The sequence below is a fragment of the Aulonocara stuartgranti genome, assembly GCF_965226115.1.
Source record: "Aulonocara stuartgranti genome assembly, chromosome: 20".
Lineage (NCBI taxonomy): Eukaryota > Metazoa > Chordata > Actinopteri > Cichliformes > Cichlidae > Aulonocara > Aulonocara stuartgranti.
This window is the reverse complement of record NC_138956.1, coordinates 28,086,195-28,106,507: the sequence shown is the minus strand read 5'-3', so window position 1 is coordinate 28,106,507 and position 20,313 is coordinate 28,086,195. Positions and strand designations below refer to the sequence as shown.

General features: G+C 44.6%; 1 protein-coding gene across 9 annotated transcripts in view; it reads right to left on the bottom strand.

The window, feature by feature from the left end:
- The window catches only part of prkcz (protein kinase C, zeta), a 101,008-nt gene that overhangs the window by 2,681 nt on the left and 78,014 nt on the right, over positions 1–20,313 (bottom strand). For 5 of the 9 annotated variants that reach the window (XM_082518490.1, XM_082518491.1, XM_082518494.1 and 2 more), the window contains 4 exons: positions 18,396–18,475; positions 16,120–16,209; positions 10,860–11,012; positions 10,625–10,740 (listed from right to left, as the gene is read on the bottom strand). In XM_082518490.1, coding sequence (XP_082374616.1) covers positions 10,625–10,740; positions 10,860–11,012; positions 16,120–16,209; positions 18,396–18,475 — 439 coding nt within the window. The other 4 variants (XM_082518492.1, XM_082518497.1, XR_014273707.1 and 1 more) reach the window with 3 other exon arrangements.

Below are 20,313 nucleotides of genomic sequence, written 5' to 3'. Positions count from 1 at the left end.
CCTACTGATACAAATACCACTAAATTTGCTTTAAGAAATGATTGAAATGATAGAATGTAGCAAGGTGATTGACTCAGTAATTCAGAAAGTGTAGCTCTTCTGGGATTTTCCACACAATCATCTTTCTGGTTTTAGAGAATGGTTGAGGGAAAAAAGAAAATATGAGTGAGCGGCGGTTCTCTCGGCACAAATTGTTGATGCCAGAGGTCAGAGCAGAATGCACAGACCACAGTGTATGCCCCCCCTGTCAGCTAAGAACAGGAAACTGAGGCTACAGTTCACATAAGCTCACCAACACTGGACAATAGAAGATTAGAAAAACGCTGCCTAGTCTGCTGAGTCTCCATTTCTGCTACAATGGTCACAAAATGCTAATCAGCATAAAGCATGGATCCATTCTTCCTTGTAGCAGCACTTTGTGTAATGTGGTGTGGAAGACAGTTTTTTGGCACAGCTCAGATCAGCCTGAACTAGTTTAAACTGGCTTGAACCTTTCAAATGGATTCCACAATGACCAAATTTTAAATGTGTACCATGACGACTCTGTAGCATCTGTGTGATGCTATCATGTAAATATGGACCAACACATCTGAGCAATGCACAAAGAATTAGCAGAGTTGTGAAGATGAAGCGAGGTCCAAGCTGTTAATATCAAGGTTTACCTAATGAAGTGGCCTGAGCCACTTGTTGACCTTGATGCCTAAAGTTTGGCATTTGTCCATGTGCCAGCCTGTCCTATAAGGTGAAGGCTGCAGCAGGGTGGGGAGTGTGTGGACAGAAGAGTGCCCACACCAGCGTAACAGAGATCTGAAACATGCCCTGCTGTTCTTACTCTGATTGGGATAAACGTCGTGCTGCTGAAAATGATTTTAAAGGAAAATGCTGACGTATGACATCAGGTTTGTTTTTGGAGGATTCATTAGAAAGACTGCAGGTCTGTGGATCACACTGTGGATCGCTCTGTGGATCAGTGTGTCCACGGCTCTTTCTGCACTCTCTCCTCTTCGTCTCCATCTGGTAACGCTTTCACGTTTTCCAAGTCAGCAAAAAGAACCATTTACATTGGTTGAACACACTGTTTGTTTTGGTCGTCTCCCAAACCTTCTCCACTCTCCTTTGTGTTTCCCCCTCTGTGGTCTTTCACTCTGCCTCCTCGTTCTCCCTGAAACTTGAAAACAAAAAAGCCCACTTTCTAAATCTAATGGCGTTATTGTTGCTTGACCTACTCCTACAGTGCGAGTCCTTCACATGAGATCAGATGGAGAGAAAATATTTGCTTCATCAATATTCCAGTCTGCACACTCAAAGACACTATAGCGTTTCATTCACTTGTCCTGGTGCTCTCTGTGGGTGGGATCTGCAAGCTATCTGACAAAGCGGTGGCCCTTAAAGTGAGACTCCCACCCACCTGGTGGAGCAGGGAGAGGACCAGTGAACGTGTCTATTGTTTTAACTTCAAAGCCCCCTGCTCCGTGTCTGCAGCGAGAAAACATCTTGGCCTTTCCCAGCAAGAGGCCTCCCCTCGGCAAGAGCTTAACCATGCCCCGCTCCCTTCCATTGGCCAACACAACCACACATGTACACACACACACACACACGCGCACACACACACACGCACGCACGAGTAAACAGCCTGTTGCTGCAGTAGGGAGAAGGCGGTAGTGTTGCTAAGGGACTGCATTTTTTTTACCCAGCTGCTCCTAATCCACAGTTTATAAAGTTCCACCTGAAATTATTCCTTCGTTAGTGGAAGAAACAAACACATAAAGCATTCAGCCAGCTCCTGATTCATCTGCACAGTGGTTTTTGTTTTTCTGACATCATGTCATGGATATCGTCTTACAAGGATGGAAGGATCAAACGAACCAGCAGTGTGGAGGCTAACACAGCTCAAAAACACATCCTCTGTGGAAACGTGCAGCTGAGCCATCAGCTGATGTGGGCTGAGATCAGTGGTTATTAGGTTACATTAGGTTATTCTTCAATACTCTTCAATTCTTCAATACTAACCTTACTAACCTCAGCTGTGAATTGCATTTTTGTGTGTTTCATTGCAGAACTGATCCAGAAGTTCATATGAATGAATCGAGCCAGATTTACCATCATCACAGCACACAAACAGGTTTCACAGGAACTGAGGAGCCTCTGGGGTTCAGTTTGGCCAAAACTTGAACTCAAAGTTTTGATTAGTGCAGTGGTTCCCAAACTTTTTTTGCTAGGCCCCCCTTTGTTTTACAACAAAAATGTCCCCCCCCCCGCACAAACACATCTTCCAACCACACACACCCATATTTTGCTCTATTGCGGTTTATTTCACACCTCAAACATTTAGTAAACAATTAAGCAAATACAAGTAATCTGCAATAAATTACAGGTAGTAATAAAATAAACTATGAACTCTTTTACGCTATGTCCACGCCTTAGCTGAGTAAGAATGTGTCGTGTTGACAGTGGTGACTTAGATAGCCACACTTCATTTTAGAAACAGCCAAATACAAACGTGTTGCTCAAGTTTATGTCTGCATCGTTTCCTCAAATTTGTCTCATGTCCATCTCAGTCACAGTTGTAGCTGAGCACTAAGCTAATGCACATACTTACAGGTGTACACTACCAGCTGTAATTCACACAGCTGTCTCCATTAGGGAAATGAAAGCTGCGGTGTGGCCTGGACATGTTTCCCCAACTATAAATGGAGCAGCTGAGCCATCGGTGATGTGGGCTGGCATTCAGATCAGTGGACCGCTCTGTAGTGCAGCTCTGCAAGTGTAGCTCTGTGGTGCAGCTCTGTGGTGCAGCTCTGTAAGTGCAGCTTTGTAGTGCAGCTCTCTAAGTGCAGCTCTCTAAGTGCAGATCAGTGGACCACTCTGTAGTGCAGCTCTGTAGTGCAGCTCTGTAAGTGCAGCTTTGTAGTGCAGCTCTGTAAGTGCAGCTCTGTAAGTGTAGCTTTGTAGTGCAGCTCTGTAAGTGCAGATCAGTGGACCACTCTGTAGTGCAGCTCTGTAGTGCAGCTCTGTAAGTGCAGATCAGTGGACCGCTCTATAGTGCAGCTCTGTAAGTGCAGCTTTGTAATGCAGCTTTGTAATGCAGCTCTGTAAGTGCAGCTCTGTAAGTGTAGCTCTGTAATTGCAGCTCTGTAGTGCAGCTCTGTAAGTGCAGCTCTGTAAGTGCAGATCAGTGGACCACTCCGTAGTGCAGCTCTGTAAGTGCAGCTCTGTAAGTGCAGCTCTGTAAGTGCAGCTCTGTAAGTGCAGCTCTGTAAGTGCAGATCAGTGGACCACTCTGTAGTGCAGCTCTGTAAGTGCAACTCTGTAAGTGCTTTTAGCGGAGTAAGAATGTGTCGTGTTGACAGTGGTGACTTAGATAGCCACACTTCATTTTAGAAACAGCCAAAGCAAATATCCCAGTAAATGTCCCAGTAAAAGAGTTTCGTTTTCTCAGATCTAAAGGTATATTACACTATGTGCGACTTCATTATCATCATCCATACCATTATTGAGTTGAATCTCCTCCCACCCTCAGAACCATTTTAATTCTTAACAGTGAACACAGTGGTACATATACACAGCTTTAATACTTTCTTACTATAAGCCTCATAGACACACACAAACACACACACTCTTTCACCCTGACTCTTACACTTGCCCTGGATGCATCTATCACACTGTGTGAGTGTGTGAACAGGTGCTACCCCTCAGCCTCCACGTAGCTGTGCGTACAGTTACATTTGAATGTCCTTGGTGACTTCCTGCTTCAGTTATCACAGTCACAAGAGTTTCAGAAAGCTTGACCTCTGACCTTGAGGCTGAGCTCACTGAAATTCAAACTTTGAGTAGCGGCACCTTTGGTGTGAATTTCAAAACCCTGCATCGTCTTCTCACACTCACAGTCGTGTCAGACACATTTTAATTCAATTCCGTTTTGCTTCTATAGTGCCAATTCACAACAAGGCGCTTTATTGTAATAAGCTAACAGTCGGCAAAGGTAGGAGGGAAAAACAGCCTTTAAACAGGAAGTTGATCAGAACCAGGCTCAGGTGTGGCAGCCATCCAGTGCGACCTGCTGGTAAGTGAGGGAGAGAGCAGAGACAGGACAGAAGAGCCTCACAGTTTGAAATATGACCAGTTTATCCTTATTAAAGGCTTTAAGGTGGTGGTAATGAAACAATTTCAAAGTCTTCCTTTTCGTGGCAGATGGCTGCCCCTGAGTTGAGACAGACAAACCACTCACATTCACACATGTATGCAATTACAATCACCAGTTAACCTCCAATAACTGCTCATCTTGGACTGTGGGAGAAAGCCACATCAGTCGGAAAGAAGCGAGGAAAACATACAAGCTCCACACAGATGGTGGATTCCAACCAGGACCTTCTTGCTGCGAGGCATCAGTGCTGAGCACCTGGTTATTTCTCTGTGTTAGCCCTGTGACAGACTGACAGCCTTTCCACAGTGTACCTGGCTCTCCCCCTGTGGCACTGAATTCAATGCATAGATAGGTGGACTCACCAAGGGCTTGCTGATAGCAGGTTGTCTGATTGTTGGGGTTTTTTAGCTACGATGTGGTGACTGTGAGCTGGCGTTATGTAAGTGAAGATGAAGTGAATATATCAGAGATTTAGTCCATAATGATACAACAGCATCACACAGTTGGGGCTGGATGTACATGCATGATTCAAATTATTCGTGCAATTACTAAAACAATGAAACTAGCTGCAACACCTGCCAGTGAACATCACAGACAGACATGCAGCATCAGTGAATGCAAAGTAACGTAGTGAAGAGTATGACTGCACAAGTCTGGAAAGATCTGTTCATCCAAGAACGGGAAAAAAGGATTTAACGAAAAAAGTGAGCTGCTGCAAACACGTCACCGGCTCTGTGAGGACGTGCCACACTAAAGCAGTACTATAGTCCTAGCTGCTATATATTCAGGCTCTTGAAATCCATCACTAAGGATCAAGGCTAGTGAAGACAAAGGCCTCGTTTCCTAAGCACAGGCAGAGCTTGGCCATTTTCTAAGATAGGGAGCTGGCACAGAAAGCCTCTCCTGCACTCCTCTCACACGCTGCCGAGGGCCCCCAGCCATCCTGGCTTTTAATGTCGCAATGTAAATCTCTAACATGGAGGGTTTACCCTTCTCTCTCCTTTCATGGCTTTCACTTCTCTTTCTTCTTGTGCCAAAGCCATCATGAGTGGGAGAGAGGGGAGACTGGAGAGCTTTTGCATCACCCCCTCCTAGCGAGAGTGGGCAACGTCAGCCCCTCTCCTTGGTAACAGGGAAGAGGAGGGGGTGGGGAGATAAAGTGCGAGACACAGGGAGGAGCCGTGCATCTTATTTTGACGTGCTGCAGTTTTTGATGCCAACTTGCTATCTCTGCTGCTGAACTGGTCACGTGCTCCCCACCCCGTTCTCCCTCTTCTCACCACTGCACCATTTGGACCTCTTCTACGATCGTCTTCCCAAGAGTTAGTCGCAGACTCCCGTCATCAAAGTCTGACACAAACGAGCTGGGATGAACTTCAGAGACATCTCGCTGCAGCCCTTTAATGAGCTGCGAGCCTCAGCCACTCCAAGGCTGGTTTTGAACATTGATATCTGCTGAACAGCACAAACTTCAAACTGGATGCTTCCCAAAGACATCTGCCGTGGGTGCAGATCATGACGGGCATGTAATAAGGCCGCCAAGTGCAGCACAGTCAACAGCTCTGCAGTGATAATACCAATTAGTGACAGCACGAAGGGCGTCATTTATTTTGGAGTGAATTCCAAGTCAAGACACTGCGGAGGTACAGATTATCACAAGCCATGACAGACAGACCCCCGGCAGGCGGACAGCTCCAGGAGTTACACAATCTAGAGGTTTTTCAGCCATACTTTGTAAAATTCTGCTGAATTCCACATAAACTGTATATGAAATATGGAGGGAGCATGAGCTATGTGGTGCTGCAGTGGGCACGCATTGTTCTTAAACACGGTTTAACGCATGTTACAACTTCACTCTGAAAGACCAAAAACAGCCCAAAAAAACCCAGCTGTGTGTAGCACGCCACCAACACCCACATGTCCTTCAGTTTTCAGGCCCCTCTTCTGTGGAACCAGCTGCCAGTTTGGATTCAGGAGACAGACTACAGGGAGTGCAGAATTATTAGGCAAGTTGTATTTTTGAGGAATAATTTTATTATTGAACAACAACCATGTTCTCAATGAACCCAAAAAACTCGTTAATATCAAAGCTGAATGTTTTTGGAAGTAGTTTTTAGTTTGTTTTGAGTTTTAGCTATTTTAGGGGGATATCTGTGTGTGCAGGTGACTATTACTGTGCATAATTATTAGGCAACTTAACAAAAAACAAATATATACCCATTTCAATTATTTCTTTTTACCAGTGAAACCAATATAACATCTCCACATTCACAAATATACATTTCTGACATTCAAAAACAAAACAAAAACAAATCAGCGACCAATATAGCCACCTTTCTTTGCAAGGACACTCAAAAGCCTGCCATCCATGGATTCTGTCAGTGTTTTGATCTGTTCACCATCAACATTGCGTGCAGCAGCAACCACAGCCTCCCAGACACTGTTCAGAGAGGTGTACTGTTTTCCCTCCTTGTAAATCTCACATTTGATGATGGACCACAGGTTCTCAATGGGGTTCAGATCAGGTGAACAAGGAGGCCATGTCATTAGTTTTTCTTCTTTTATACCCTTTCTTGCCAGCCACGCTGTGGAGTACTTGGACGCGTGTGATGGAGCATTGTCCTGCATGAAAATCATGTTTTTCTTGAAGGATGCAGACTTCTTCCTGTACCACTGCTTGAAGAAGGTGTCTTCCAGAAACTGGCAGTAGGACTGGGAGTTGAGCTTGACTCCATCCTCAACCCGAAAAGGCCCCACAAGCTCATCTTTGATGATACCAGCCCAAACCAGCACTCCACCTCCACCTTGCTGGCGTCTGACTGGAGCTCTCTGCCCTTTACCAATCCAGCCACGGGCCCATCCATCTGGCCCATCAAGACTCACTCTCATTTCATCAGTCCATAAAACCTTAGGAAAACCAGTCTTGAGATATTTCTTGGCCCAGTCTTGACGTTTCAGCTTGTGTGTCTTGTTCAGTGGTGGTCGTCTTTCAGCCTTTCTTACCTTGGCCATGTCTCTGAGTATTGCACACCTTGTGCTTTTGGGCACTCCAGTGATGTTGCAGCTCTGAAATATGGCCAAACTGGTGGCAAGTGGCATCTTGGCAGCTGCACGCTTGACTTTTCTCAGTTCATGGGCAGTTATTTTGCGCCTTGGTTTTTCCACACGCTTCTTGCGACCCTGTTGACTATTTTGAATGAAACGCTTGATTGTTCGATGATCACGCTTCAGAAGCTTTGCAATTTTGAGACTGCTGCATCCCTCTGCAAGATATCTCACTATTTTTGACTTTTCTGAGCCTGTCAAGTCCTTCTTTTGACCCATTTTGCCAAAGGAAAGGACGTTGCCTAATAATTATGCACACCTGATATAGGGTGTTGATGTCATTAGACCACACCCCTTCTCATTACAGAGATGCACGTCACCTAATATGCTTAATTGGTAGTAGGCTTTCGAGCCTATACAGCTTGGAGTAAGACAACATGCATGGAGAGGATGATGTGGACAAAATACTCATTTGCCTAATAATTCTGCACTCCCTGTATCTCTACTTTTAAGATTAGGCTTCAAACTTTCCTTTTTGCTAAAGCATATAGTTAGGGCTGGACCAGGTGACCCTGAATCCTCCTTTAGTTATGCTGCAATAGATGTAGGCTGCCGGGGATTCCCATGATGCATTGGGTGTTTCTTCTTCACTCACTATGTGTTAATAGACCTCTCTGCATTGAATCATGCTTGTTATTAACCTCTGTCTCTCTTCCACAGCATGTCTTTATCCTGTCTTCCTTCTCTCACCCCAACCGGTCGCAGCAGATGGCCCCACCCCTCCCTGAGCCTGGTTCTGCCGGAGGTTTCTTCCTGTTAAAAGGGAGTTTTTCCTTCCTACTGTCGCCAAAGTGCTTGCTCATAGGGGGTCATGTGATTGTTGGGTTTTCTCTGTATGTAGTATTGTAGGGTCTACTGTACAATATAAAGCTCCTTGAAGCAACTGTTGTGATTTGGTGCTGTGTAAATAAAATTGAATTGAAAATTGAATGTCCATGCAAACAAAAATTACACAGTCCAGCAGTGTGCCAGATCCAATTATTTTAGAAGGCTTCTTAGTCTGTCGTCATGCTAGCAGGGATCCCATTATTTAAAGGTGCCTAAAGGATTTAATTATCGGTTCGGCTTCTGCTCCTGAGCAACAGTTGTGCTGAATAACAGCAGGCTTATAAAGCTCAGAAAGTGCACATAGTCATTATGTTATTCACATAAAACAAAGACAGATGCCAACAGGAAACAGGGAGGGAAACAGTAATGAAGAGCAGTGCTGTTAGGAGGGAAACAATGCTACCAGTGCACATGCTCCAGGAAAACCGTTCACAGTGTACACCGACGCACGAAACAAGTCACCAAGGCCACTGAAGTGTGGCTCGATCACACGTGCTGACAGGGTTTCCTACTCTGCAGTGACACTTTGTTTAATACTGCACTGTCATATTTTGGTTTTGGTGACCTCGGCTTTTTGTTGCTGCACAAACGTCTTACTCCATCCTGTAAGAGCCTTTAGTCAGTCCACCATGTAACTGTCACAGCCAGACAGTAACACCTCTGTCCGTATTATCAACTCGGACTTATGTGAACCGTTCCATAAAGGCATTGTGTTCCTGCCATCATGATCACAAGCTCCATAAATCCTCAGAAGGGGAAATTCAAGTTTTGGAGCATCGAGAATCAAACCAACATGATGTTTTCTAACATTGGCTGGGATAGATCTGCTGCCAAAGCCTTATGGAATCTATTTAGTGACACAGAGAGGAAAACAGGATGATGTGTTCCTTCAGTGTGTCCGTGGTTGTGTAATATCTTTAAGCCTTTTCTCTTCAAAGTTCAGCCTTAAACAAGGGCTCCACTCAGATCCTGGAGCTGCATGTTTGCATTAATCAAAACAACCCCCCAACATTGGAAACTCACATGGGGGCATTCTTTATTGGATGCAGGAGTCTGTTGGGAAGATGGTCCACCCAGTGTTTGTGTGACGTTACAGAGTGAGCTCTGTTTTTAGGCTCTGTGTGACCAGGACAGGATGGACTGTTGTCTCCACTGAACACCTCTATAGTGGCTGCTGCACATCTGTATGAGAAACACAGGAGCAGCAGTCCTGGGACTTACATCTTTCCTCTTCCTTTCATTTCTAATCCTGTCCATCCCGGTCAATCCCAGTGAATCTCTCCCACCTCCAGCTCATTACCATCTTCTGAATATTTGCTTTCACAAATCACCCATGATACTCATCTGCACCTACTCCACTCTGCCTGCACGCTCTTCTTCTGTCTGTTGTTGGATGGTTGACTACAGGCATTTAAACTCTTCTCTGCTCCTTGTAGCTGCCCGTGCCTCTGTCTCATTCACACTCATTATTCTGTCATATTCTGCTGATTTTCATTCCTCTCTCTCCAGATCTTACCTCCACCTCTCAACGGTCTCATCCACCTGTATTAGAGCGATTAGAGCACGCTGTAGGTATTACAGGTACTGCGCTGCAGTGGTTTGTATCATATCTATCTAATAGACTTCAATTTGTGCATGTAAATGGAGAGTCCTCTTCACACACTGAGGTTAATTATGGTGTTCCACAGGGTTCAGTGCTAGGACACATTCTGTTTACATTATACATGCTTCCCTTTGGCAGTATCATTAGAAGAAATAGCATAAATTTTCACTGCTATGCTGATGACACCCAGCTCTATCTATCTATGAACCCAGATAACACACACCAATTAGTTAAACTGCAGGAATGTCTTAAAGACATAAAGAGCTGCCTTCCCACCCTCATCAAAGTGTTTGCTCATATGACTGATGTATTACTGTAGGGTCTACTGTACAACATAAAGCACCTTGAGGTGACTGTTGTTGTGATTTGGCGCTGTATAAATAAAACTGAATTGAATCTGATTGATCCTGCTCCCTGCTCTGGCAGATCCCACTGTCCTTTGGGAACATCAGTGTCTATGGATAGTTGTGACCTCACTAGCTGTCTATCGCTGCTGCAAACTAGAGGAGCTCAGAGCCGACCCCGATGTAATCCCACCCACACCTTGAACCATATGTTACTCCGTCTATCATATGGTATGATCCACAAAGACACAGGACAACCTGTGTTTAAGCTGTGATATTATTATGTTTTCACTGCTGCACACAGCGCTGAATGCTCCGTATAAGAAAAACAAAGACTTATTCTGAACTGGGAATCATGCAAAGCTACTCTAAGGGAGTCCAAGAACAAAAATATGGAGTTATCTGTGAGAACCCTCCATACAGTTCTTCTGAGTGCTTGATGATGGCAGTAACTGATCACAGTAAAGAGTTATCATCATGTACTGACAAAACAACAGTCATGCTTACGTTAAGACAGACGTGCAGTTCCACACATGAAACTTTATTCACATAAGCTTGACTTTAATAAAGGCTGTGTTTGAGCTGAAAAGCAGTACTTACTCATCGTCTGGTGTTAGCTGCACTGGTTCATTAGTAAACTGCGTGTCAAAGTTTTCTAGGCCGTACTCATCAGAGATTTGAGGTTTGAAGGGCGGCGTCACTTCTTTCTTCTCCAGCTGAGTGAAAACAAACAGAGTGTATTACATATAACAGTTGCTTTTACTCACTGAGAGTGGAGCCATGAAGTCAAATAAAAAAGGCACATTTTCACAAGTGTAGACACCCCCACACCCACATTTCCACAGTGGAGGAGTTTATGTGTCCCCTCTGATCCTGGGAGCTGTGTTATCCAGGGAAACAGCCCCTGGTAGGGTCTGACATGTCCACTTGGTCCCGGGGAGGCAGGGAGGGAGGGGGCGAGGCAAAGAGCAAAACCCAGTGAGTGATTCTGTGTGAATCAAAATCACCAAAAAGACAAAGGACTTAATGGCACATATTTGACATCCATCATCAGTGTGTGATAGCCTGATGTCACTGAATAGGTAACGTGAAAGCACAAACATATTCTAACACATCTGCACCAACATTTGGCCAGATGTGAAACAGTGAAACAGAAGCTTGGGCTCGTGTTGCTGTATTTCTGTGTAGCGATGAAGCCAAACAACAGAACGAAGAAGGTTGAGGCAGCAGAATAATTATGCCTGAGTGATTCAGCCAGAGTTTTTGTCTGATTTGTTTCCATGGTTTCACATTCGTCCCTCATCCTGTTCAAATGTGCGCTGAGGACATTTTCTAAGAACACAATGAAGTCAGACGGGCACAGAAAAACCACAGGTACCCAGCTTCGCTCGTCATGCTGCGTTTCACTGTTTTCTCTTTAGAAAGCTGGGTGAAAAGAAGCCCTAAAATAGATGTGACCATCTGGGATTTGGAGGCTGTGCCAGACCACGGGTACCATTTTCTTATAGTTGAACATTAAACAATGACCATATTACGTGATGTCATAGATCAAGGTGTGTGCCCAGCCTCATGCTTCACACAGTGAACATGAGCTCCAGCTATTCTGCCAAAAAAGTTGTATTCTTATTTTAAAGTATTTTAATGTCTACACTGGATCAGTGGGGACGCACAACCCACAGCATCTGTGTTCTGAGACACTGCTGCTGGAGACATTTCCATTTTATCCACTGTGTGTCATCAGTGACACATACTGGTTCTCCTCCACTGAGTCAAAATGGTGATCTTTCAAGTGGGATTTCATTTAAAACAGAGAATCACAGAAGCTAAATGTGGTGTGTAGGAAGGGTGATGAGCGTCAATTGTGTTGGTGTGGTTGAAAAACTCTGAGCAGGTAGACTGTTCGAGGAGGGCTGATTGAGCCTTACCACTGTTCAGATGGTTCCGGCTTACTGTTGGTGGGAGGAGTCTGAATGATGATGATGCTCCTTGTAAAGGCTGAATCATCCAAGACTTTTACACACTGTGTCTGGTGTTATGTACCTACAAGAGAATCTCGATGTTTAACATTTGACACCATGTGAAATCCAGACTTCCAAAAGCCTGCAGGAAACTGCAGCTCCTCTCCAAGAATGAGTCTATTGTCACCTCCACTGCATTAAAAACCATCTTTATGACCTGATACAGGAGCCAAACAAACGGTTTCCCATCATAGGAACTCTGTGGAGGGCATGTTCTCCACACCAGGTGGTGTGAAAAACATTACAGATGAAGAACATTACAGACATTACAGATGTGACAGGCAGCTGTCTGTAGGCCTTACATTCAGGACCTGGACTCACAAAAACCTGGCCCTGATCACAGGGTGGGTCAATCCTGGGAACCAGCCAGCTGTGGTGCTTAGCTGTGATTACTGTGTGTGTGTGTGTGTGTGTGTGTGTGTGTGTGTGTGTTTGTTTTAGTAGTTGATGCACTTCTCTAATGTTATTGGTTCAAAGTGTTTTCAGCTTCAAACAGATAAACACCAAATAACTCACTTTGTATGTTTTTCTATCCATCAAATTTGCCCACATTCTCCCAAACACACACACACACACACACTCTCTCTCTCTATTTGTTCATTTCTTTTTCAGGTTTTCGGCGCCTACCTACACACTCTGTCAGTTTCACCCCCTCACATCCTGTCTCCATCTTTCTCCTCTCGCCTCTATCTTTCTTACTCATTCTCCATTCTTTTATCTTGTTACACTGCTCTCCTCTCTCCTCCTACTTTCCCCACTCTTTCTGATGTGTTGCTGGGCAAGCTTAATCACTGTGTGTTGGTAATGAAGTGAAAGCCTGGAGTGAGCCCACACACACACACACACACACACACACACACACACACACACAGGATCTGAAACATTAGTACTACACACATGTTGAAGTGTGGGAAAAGTGTCCCTGAGACCACAGTGGAAGATAAAAGAGGTCAGTGAACGTCAGGGCTGTGCAGGTGCCTGAGATCACAACACTGACCGTGTGTGTGTGTGTGTGTGTGTGTGTGTGTGTGTGTGTGTGTGTGCAGGCGTTAGTGTCAGTGACGAGCTGTCACACATGTCTCTCTCACATGTGTAAAATGACGGTGTGCCACGCTCGCTGTCTGAGTGCTGCTCTCAGCCTCTCCATCATTCTCCAAAACAAGAAGGACAACATCAGGGAGGCCAGTCACCATTCATTTACTGTTGGTTTGTTTTTTATCAGTGAACGTCCCACAAAGAAACGTCCTGCATTGTTGGTCCACAGCTGGAGACAAAGGGACCCCACGGCTGTGAGACCCTCTGTGTTTCATCGAACCTTTGAAATGTGGGAGGAGCTGTGACAGCAGTAGCTGGGCACCTACCTGGGTCTCGTGTCAGCCTTTGCTGCTCACTACTTCTAACTTCACATTTGGCCTTGGACTAAAATAAAAGAACTGTGGAGAACGGACGTGTTACAGAGAGAAAACTTCCCTCAGGAAACATGTGATGAATATTAATATGTGGTAACACAGTGGTGGTACACCACACCTGTCAGGTCCTGAGACAGGTCTGAGGGCAGAGAGCGTTACCTCTCCAGCTCGCTCAGCTCGCTGTCTCTCTGCTCTGTGTGGACTCTGCTCAGGAGCTCTGCTTCCACACATCACCCACTGTGTCCTTGGTGTGCACACAGACAGACACACAGACTTTAAAAAGTTTAAAAAAATATCCTGATACATAGTTTTTTTTAATGTGATACTTAGAGATCAACATTTCCATATGCACCATCGTGAAACTGACAACACAGCTGTGTTTGCTGTTTGTCATGTATCATCCAATGAAACCGCTGAAAACCGTCAGCCTCCAGTCTGCATGGTAAGGACCTCCGACATCGGGCCTCCGACATCGGGCCTCCGGGGTAGTTCACGTCTCACTACTCCAGGTATCATGTCTTCTAATAGTATGTATAAAGTGCACACATGTAATTTTCATCAGAGTTATGAGAGTAGCCACAAACAGAATGCTTCTATTTGAATCCCAGTTATTGTGCAACACCATTCCTATCTCGAGCCCCGCGTGGACACTCCCTGAAATCACCATTTTCATAGTAGATGTTTGTTAAACCTCAAATTAAGACAACAGAAAAGTGTAATTACCCTCCTGAGAACAGTGGAGAAGAGGAAGCGTGGGTCTGAGACGGAGGTGGGGGGACGGGGAAACATAGCTGTGAAGAAATCTGCAGACATTACATGTGTAGTTCTGTTTGTCAGCACACAGCCATCACCTCTCTTCCTAAGCTCGCTGAAACAGCTCTTTCCCCACACCTTCATGGTATGACTCTGCACATCATCCTTGTTGATCAGAACCACCACTCGCTCCTCCACTGCTCGAGCCTCCTCTGACTGCAGGCTTATGTTAAACAATCCTGTCAAAGGAGCTGCTCTTTCTCCACAGGTGCTTCACCTGGACCAACCACCTGTCTCCATTCATTGGCTTTGTTTTTATAAGTGCTGGATAAAGTGCTGTGGTATGGTACAGTCCACTGTCTCCTGTCTGTAAGTCTTTTTCCTTTTGCCAGCTGTTTGCTGTTCGCCTGGTCTCTTGTTTATTTTGATCTTCCTGACTTTTCCACTTTTCCTTTGCTAACCTCGTCCTTTGAATACTTATACTTCCTTCTGCTTGTCCTCTTTCCTCCACATACACCAAACACCTTCTTAGCAGTTTTCCTAACCATTTCAAATATACATAATATTTTCTTACCACTCTGAGCCTGTCTCCAGTTTTCCTTCTTCAGCTTCCATCATTTAATCATTGGCTTTATCTTCACTTGTTATTCCTCTTCTTGGTTTCATCCTACAGACTGTTCACTGCTGCCTAAGAAGATTTGCTCCTTGCAGTCTCACATCTCTTTCTTAATGCACTTTCAACATAAGATACAGTCTACCTGTGTGCACCTTCCTCCACCCTTATAAGTCATTTATTGTTCCCCCTCTTCTTCAAATGTGTGTTTACTGCAGCTGTTTCTGTCCTTTTTGTCTACTATCATCTGTCTGTCTCCATTTCTCTCCACAAGCAGAAACCTCCTCATCACCTCTGTTTCCTTAACATACATGTAATTCTATTCTATTTTGTTTACACAGCGCCAAATCACAACAACAGTCGCCTCGAGGTACTTTATATTGTACAGTAGATCGTACGATAACACATACAGAGAAAAACCCAACAATCATATGACCCCCTATGAGAAAGCACTTTGGTGACAGTGGGAAGGAAAAACTCCCTTTTAACAGGAAGAAACCTCTGGCAGAATCAGGCACAGGAGGGGCGGGGCCATCTGCTGTGATTGTTTGGGGGTGTCCACTGAAGTCTGCTCCAATCAATTCAAGTCAGTTTTATATAGTGCTTATAGTTAGTTGCTTAAATCACCTCTCTCCACCGTTTCATCCACCCCAGTATTCCTCTTTGTCTTCTGACGCTGAGCTTGAGCACACACACTAACAACACTCAACAAGTCATGGTCGTGTCTGTGTGACACAGTCCCTATCCTCACGTCCATGCTTCTCCCAGCACCACACACAGTTGTTGTTAACTTGGATCCCAAATGATCCGGTAAAGGAATCTCATTCTTCACGGTCCCATATCATCAGACCTTGGCACTCGGAGTACACTGGCTTGTCACCTCCATGTGGCTGGGTGACTGTAGTACTTTTATATAACATTTCACATTACAGCTCTGAGATGGAAGAACAGTATTGATTATATTGATCTTGAGAAAACTGTTTTCTTAACCATCTCAGGAACTGATCTGAAACCAAAGGCAGAGAGTGAGACAAGCTGCAAACCAGTAAAAACATCTTTACCAGCAGTTGTCCAAGAGCTCCATACAATGACTTTATGTAAAATCAGTTAAAAATGCTGATGATAGCCGAAGCAGGAGATTTAATAGAAGACTGCAGTAACCGAGTAGATTTGTTCCCTTACTGCTCCTTTCCAAGCCCATGCATTTGGAAATCATAGTGAGACTGCAGTGTGTATGTTGTGTTTAAGATGAAATAACTTTAATACACAACGATGCGTTTTCACTCAGACTTCAGTTCTTACCTGTTCCCAGTCTATACTGCGGAAAAACGTGTGGGACTTGATGTCTGTGAAGCCTGTCTGGACCTGACAACCCAGCCGCTCCTTGGGATCCTGTTGGAGCCAAAACAGCTGGTCAGGAACATCAACAGAAGCTGCTGTAGTACACATACTGTAAGAACGGCCAGGAGCGTGATGAAAAAGACCAATTATTATGTTTTATTATCATTCAAATGTTGAACTATACATGAAATGACTGTCTTGAGGACAACAACAAGAATTTCATTAAGTACTACAAAGGTATGTGTACATGTGGCACAGCCTCCCTGTGCTCTGCTCATCACAACAATCATGCAGGTGACATACAGAGGTTTAAACAGGACGTGGAAAAATTAAACCACAGGCTCAAATGCAGTAACGGTCATTGTTCTGTAACCTGGTCTTTAACCAAAGACACCTTTGCCTCCTGTGCACGTGGTTTTTCTCGTTGTCTAAATATCCCACAGTAAAGTGATGCATCCATCACGGACACTTTTTATCCAGCTATCCAATCACAGCAGAGGGGGAAACTACAGTCATCAACTCTTACTTGTAGTCCACAGTGCTGCTTGTACCAAATGAAAGTTTCATGTGCTTACAACACATTTATTTCTGCTATTCTGCATCACTGCAACCAAAGCATCTCAGGTTCAAACAATAAGTGCTGAGTAGGGATCTTGTCTGGACGTTTGCAGTGGAGCACCTGGCTCTTCAGCTGATTGGTGTGTACACTCCTGACTCTGGTCACAAGAGAATTAGCTTTTATCAAAGATGGTCAAATATGTCAAAATAAACTGTGAGTAACAACATGGCGCTCAGATGAGCTTTTATACAGAGTAGATGATGAATGGTCTGCATTTATAAAGCATGGTCATCCAGGGTTATGCTTGACCAGTTTACCGTGAACTGAATCATGCTTGTTATTAATCTGTCTCTCTTCCACAGCATGCCTTTATCCTGTCTTCCTTCTCTCACCTCAACCAATCGCAGCAGATGGCCCCGCCCCTCCCTGAGCCTGGTTCTGCCGGAGGTTTCTTCCTGTTAAAAGGGAGTTTTTCCTTCCCACTGTCACCAAAGTGCTTGCTCATAGGGGGTCATATGATTGTTGGGTTTTTCTCTGTGTGTATTATTGTAGGTTCTACCTTACAATATAAAGTAAGGCAACTGTTGTTGCAATTTGATGCTGTATAAATAAAACTGAATTGAATTTTCCATTGTGAACTAGCACACTCTGCTAACACAATCATTTTAAATATCACTTCTTTAAAAAACAGACAAATTCCTGTATCCATGTTAATATATAAGACCCTGCTGCAGTTATGGTAAGCTAACCCCATCCTAACTTATTAAATAAGGTAAAGCTGTGCTGAAACAGCTGTGGTTTTATCCGAGGCCTTCTTTCCTGCGTGGAGGTTGCACGTGCTGCTGCTGAGTGCTCTGGCTAAAAGGAAAAGGTTAATGGGAGATTCTAAATTGCCTGCAGGTGTGAATGTGAGCGTGACTGTCTGTCACTATGTGTCAGCCTCAGGCCAGACTGCCACTGGGTCTGTGGTGTGCCTGCTTTCACTCCTGGCTTTAGCCTTGTACTTAGTGCACAGACATGATGCTGTTCTTAAAAAGCATGTGAAATTAGGTCACTACATTCAGTTTCACACATGGACGAAAGTTTTCTTGGCCTGACAGAGGTGCCTGCCTTTAAGCAGCAGCAGCAGCAGCAGCAGCCTGGTCCAAAGACGTCGTGTGAATAGTTCAGCTTGTATTTTGGTGCTTTCACTGTTATCGTGTGTGCTGCTTCTGTGGAGGCAGCTCTCTAAATGAAATCATGCTGGAAGTTTCCCTCATCAGAGTGGGTCTGAGGTGAACTAGTTCCTGTCAGTGTTACATGTGAGAAAGTGCTGCTTATCCCAGCAGTAATCTGATTACTGTGTCACTTTCACGCTCTTTATCGTCCACTTTCAATGATAAGAAACAACCAGTCTGCCAGGAGTAGCAGTCTGTGTTGTTGTTCTTCCAAGTCGAGTGATCCAGCACGGTCCTGACCCCGGTGCCAAGAAACCCTCGAGTGGATTACCACATATCCTTTGTTGGGTAACTGAGTTGTACTGTGTAAATACTAAAATAACAGAGGCACAACTGTCCACTCAGAACTAAACACTGAGGCCTACATTGTAACATAGCCCATGCTCTGGGCCATAATCCCACACAGTGAGCAGCAGAGTGCACGCAGGAGGAGAGGGTGCTTATGGGAGGGACTGTCTCACCTTGTTTAGAAAGCCCTTGAGCACGCCGGCAGCTTTCACCGACAGAGACCTTGGGATCCGAATGGGCTTCTCGAGAATAACTGTTGGCAAAAAGAAGGACGGCAACAAAAGAGAGAGCGAGTGAATTAAAAGGACAATCGTGAGGAGGGAGAATGATTCACAGTCCAACCTGCCTGTGGGTGACTGTGTCTGCTGCGTGGGAGGCAGAGAAAGGGCGGAGATGCAGAGGACACTGTTCTATTCTCTCTCTCACACTTTTTGTGGTCTACTAATAGCCTTGAGACTCCCACAGCTAACAAGAACAAAATGCAGTAAAAACAGTTTCTCCCTCAAAACCCAAATCCAGAGATGAAGAACTGCATCACAGCTCCTTTTTAAACATGCTATTCACCCATTTTATTATTATTTTAACCCAGTGTGCGTGAACACTCACCGTCTGAGATCCAGTTTCTCTTAAACCCAAAAGACATCTGCACCCAGGACAAGGCAAACAGAAAAAGAGGAGAGATGTGTTTTGTGACTAGAAAGACGGGTATTTTACTAGCTCGATGTTCCACTTAACTCAAGTTTTATTTATGCAGCACAGAATCACAACAGCAGAGCCTTTAAGGAGCTTATCCTGTGTAGATATTACAGAACTGACAGTAAAGTTGACCTTGAGATGTGCTGATGCTCTGAACTGCAGATCTGATGTGAGAAATGAAAGTTGTCCTGTTGTGCATCTATAAAATAAAGTCTTATTTATCTGATACTGCTGTGTGGTGCTGTGCCTTTGACCAGGTGATTAAAGTTGATGGTCAGCTGTAGTAGAAACAATCAGACAGGTAGTATCAGGTGAGTCATGACACTTAGAGAGAGGAGAACTCCCAGTTGCTAGTGGGAAAACTCATTACAACGCAATCATTATGCCAACGTTAATGACAAAACCTTGGCAAGAATAACGGGCCAGTTTCATTGGCTGCACATTCAGGGGTCGTTGTGAGCATCCTGACCTGAATGCCACTGCAGCCTTTACAGGTGGAGGGTCCATCTGAGCAAATTAGCATGGACCTGATTGGGCCATTTCACCAAAGTCAACATGGGTATCAGTGTGCCGAGCATTCAAAGCCAATAGTAGCACCTACCCACTGGCACACTGCTGGCCAACAGCATCAGCGGCACTCTTTACTCCAGGGATGCAAATGTCATTTCTGATGGCAGACGTGTTTGCTTTGGCAGGGTGCCCTGCCTGATGCAACCCTCCATATTTATCGAGGCTTGGAAACGACACTAGGAGTAAACCAGCTCGTGGTCTCCCTGGCAACCACGGAGCTAAGACAAACAAAACATGTCAGCAAAATCAAATAATTGCTGGTGCTGACCTTTTCATGATTTGTTGAATAACTAGAAAGAATTATAAATGTTACCAACAATAAACATTTCTGGTTTATGTCATTTTTTAAGAAGGAGGCCAATTACATGAAAAGGGAAAGACCATCTCTGAATCGAGGAGGGGTACATCTGTCACCATCTTACAATGCTGTGACTGCAGCCATTCCCCAACTCTGTGTGAATGGGACTCATGGACATTGATCAGTGGGCTTTGATCAATTTGCATATTAATGATCATAAACTGACCTCCCAGCCCATTGTTAATCAGTGGGCTGGTTTCAGTCATTGTGCAAATGTGCTGTTTATAAGGCTGGAAAGCTGCAGTCAGCTGAGACTGAAGAAGTCACCTGATGATGAGGAAACGTTTGTCCCACTGAGAACGTCCAGATGAACAGAATCAAACTTCTGGGAAAATGTTCAATTGCTCCCAGTAACATATCAGAGACACAACAGAGAGATAATCAGTGTTGTTCACCTCATCTGTCAGTGCTCATAATGTTGTGCCTGATTGATCTCTCTGTCACTGTGTTTACATATTAATAATCTT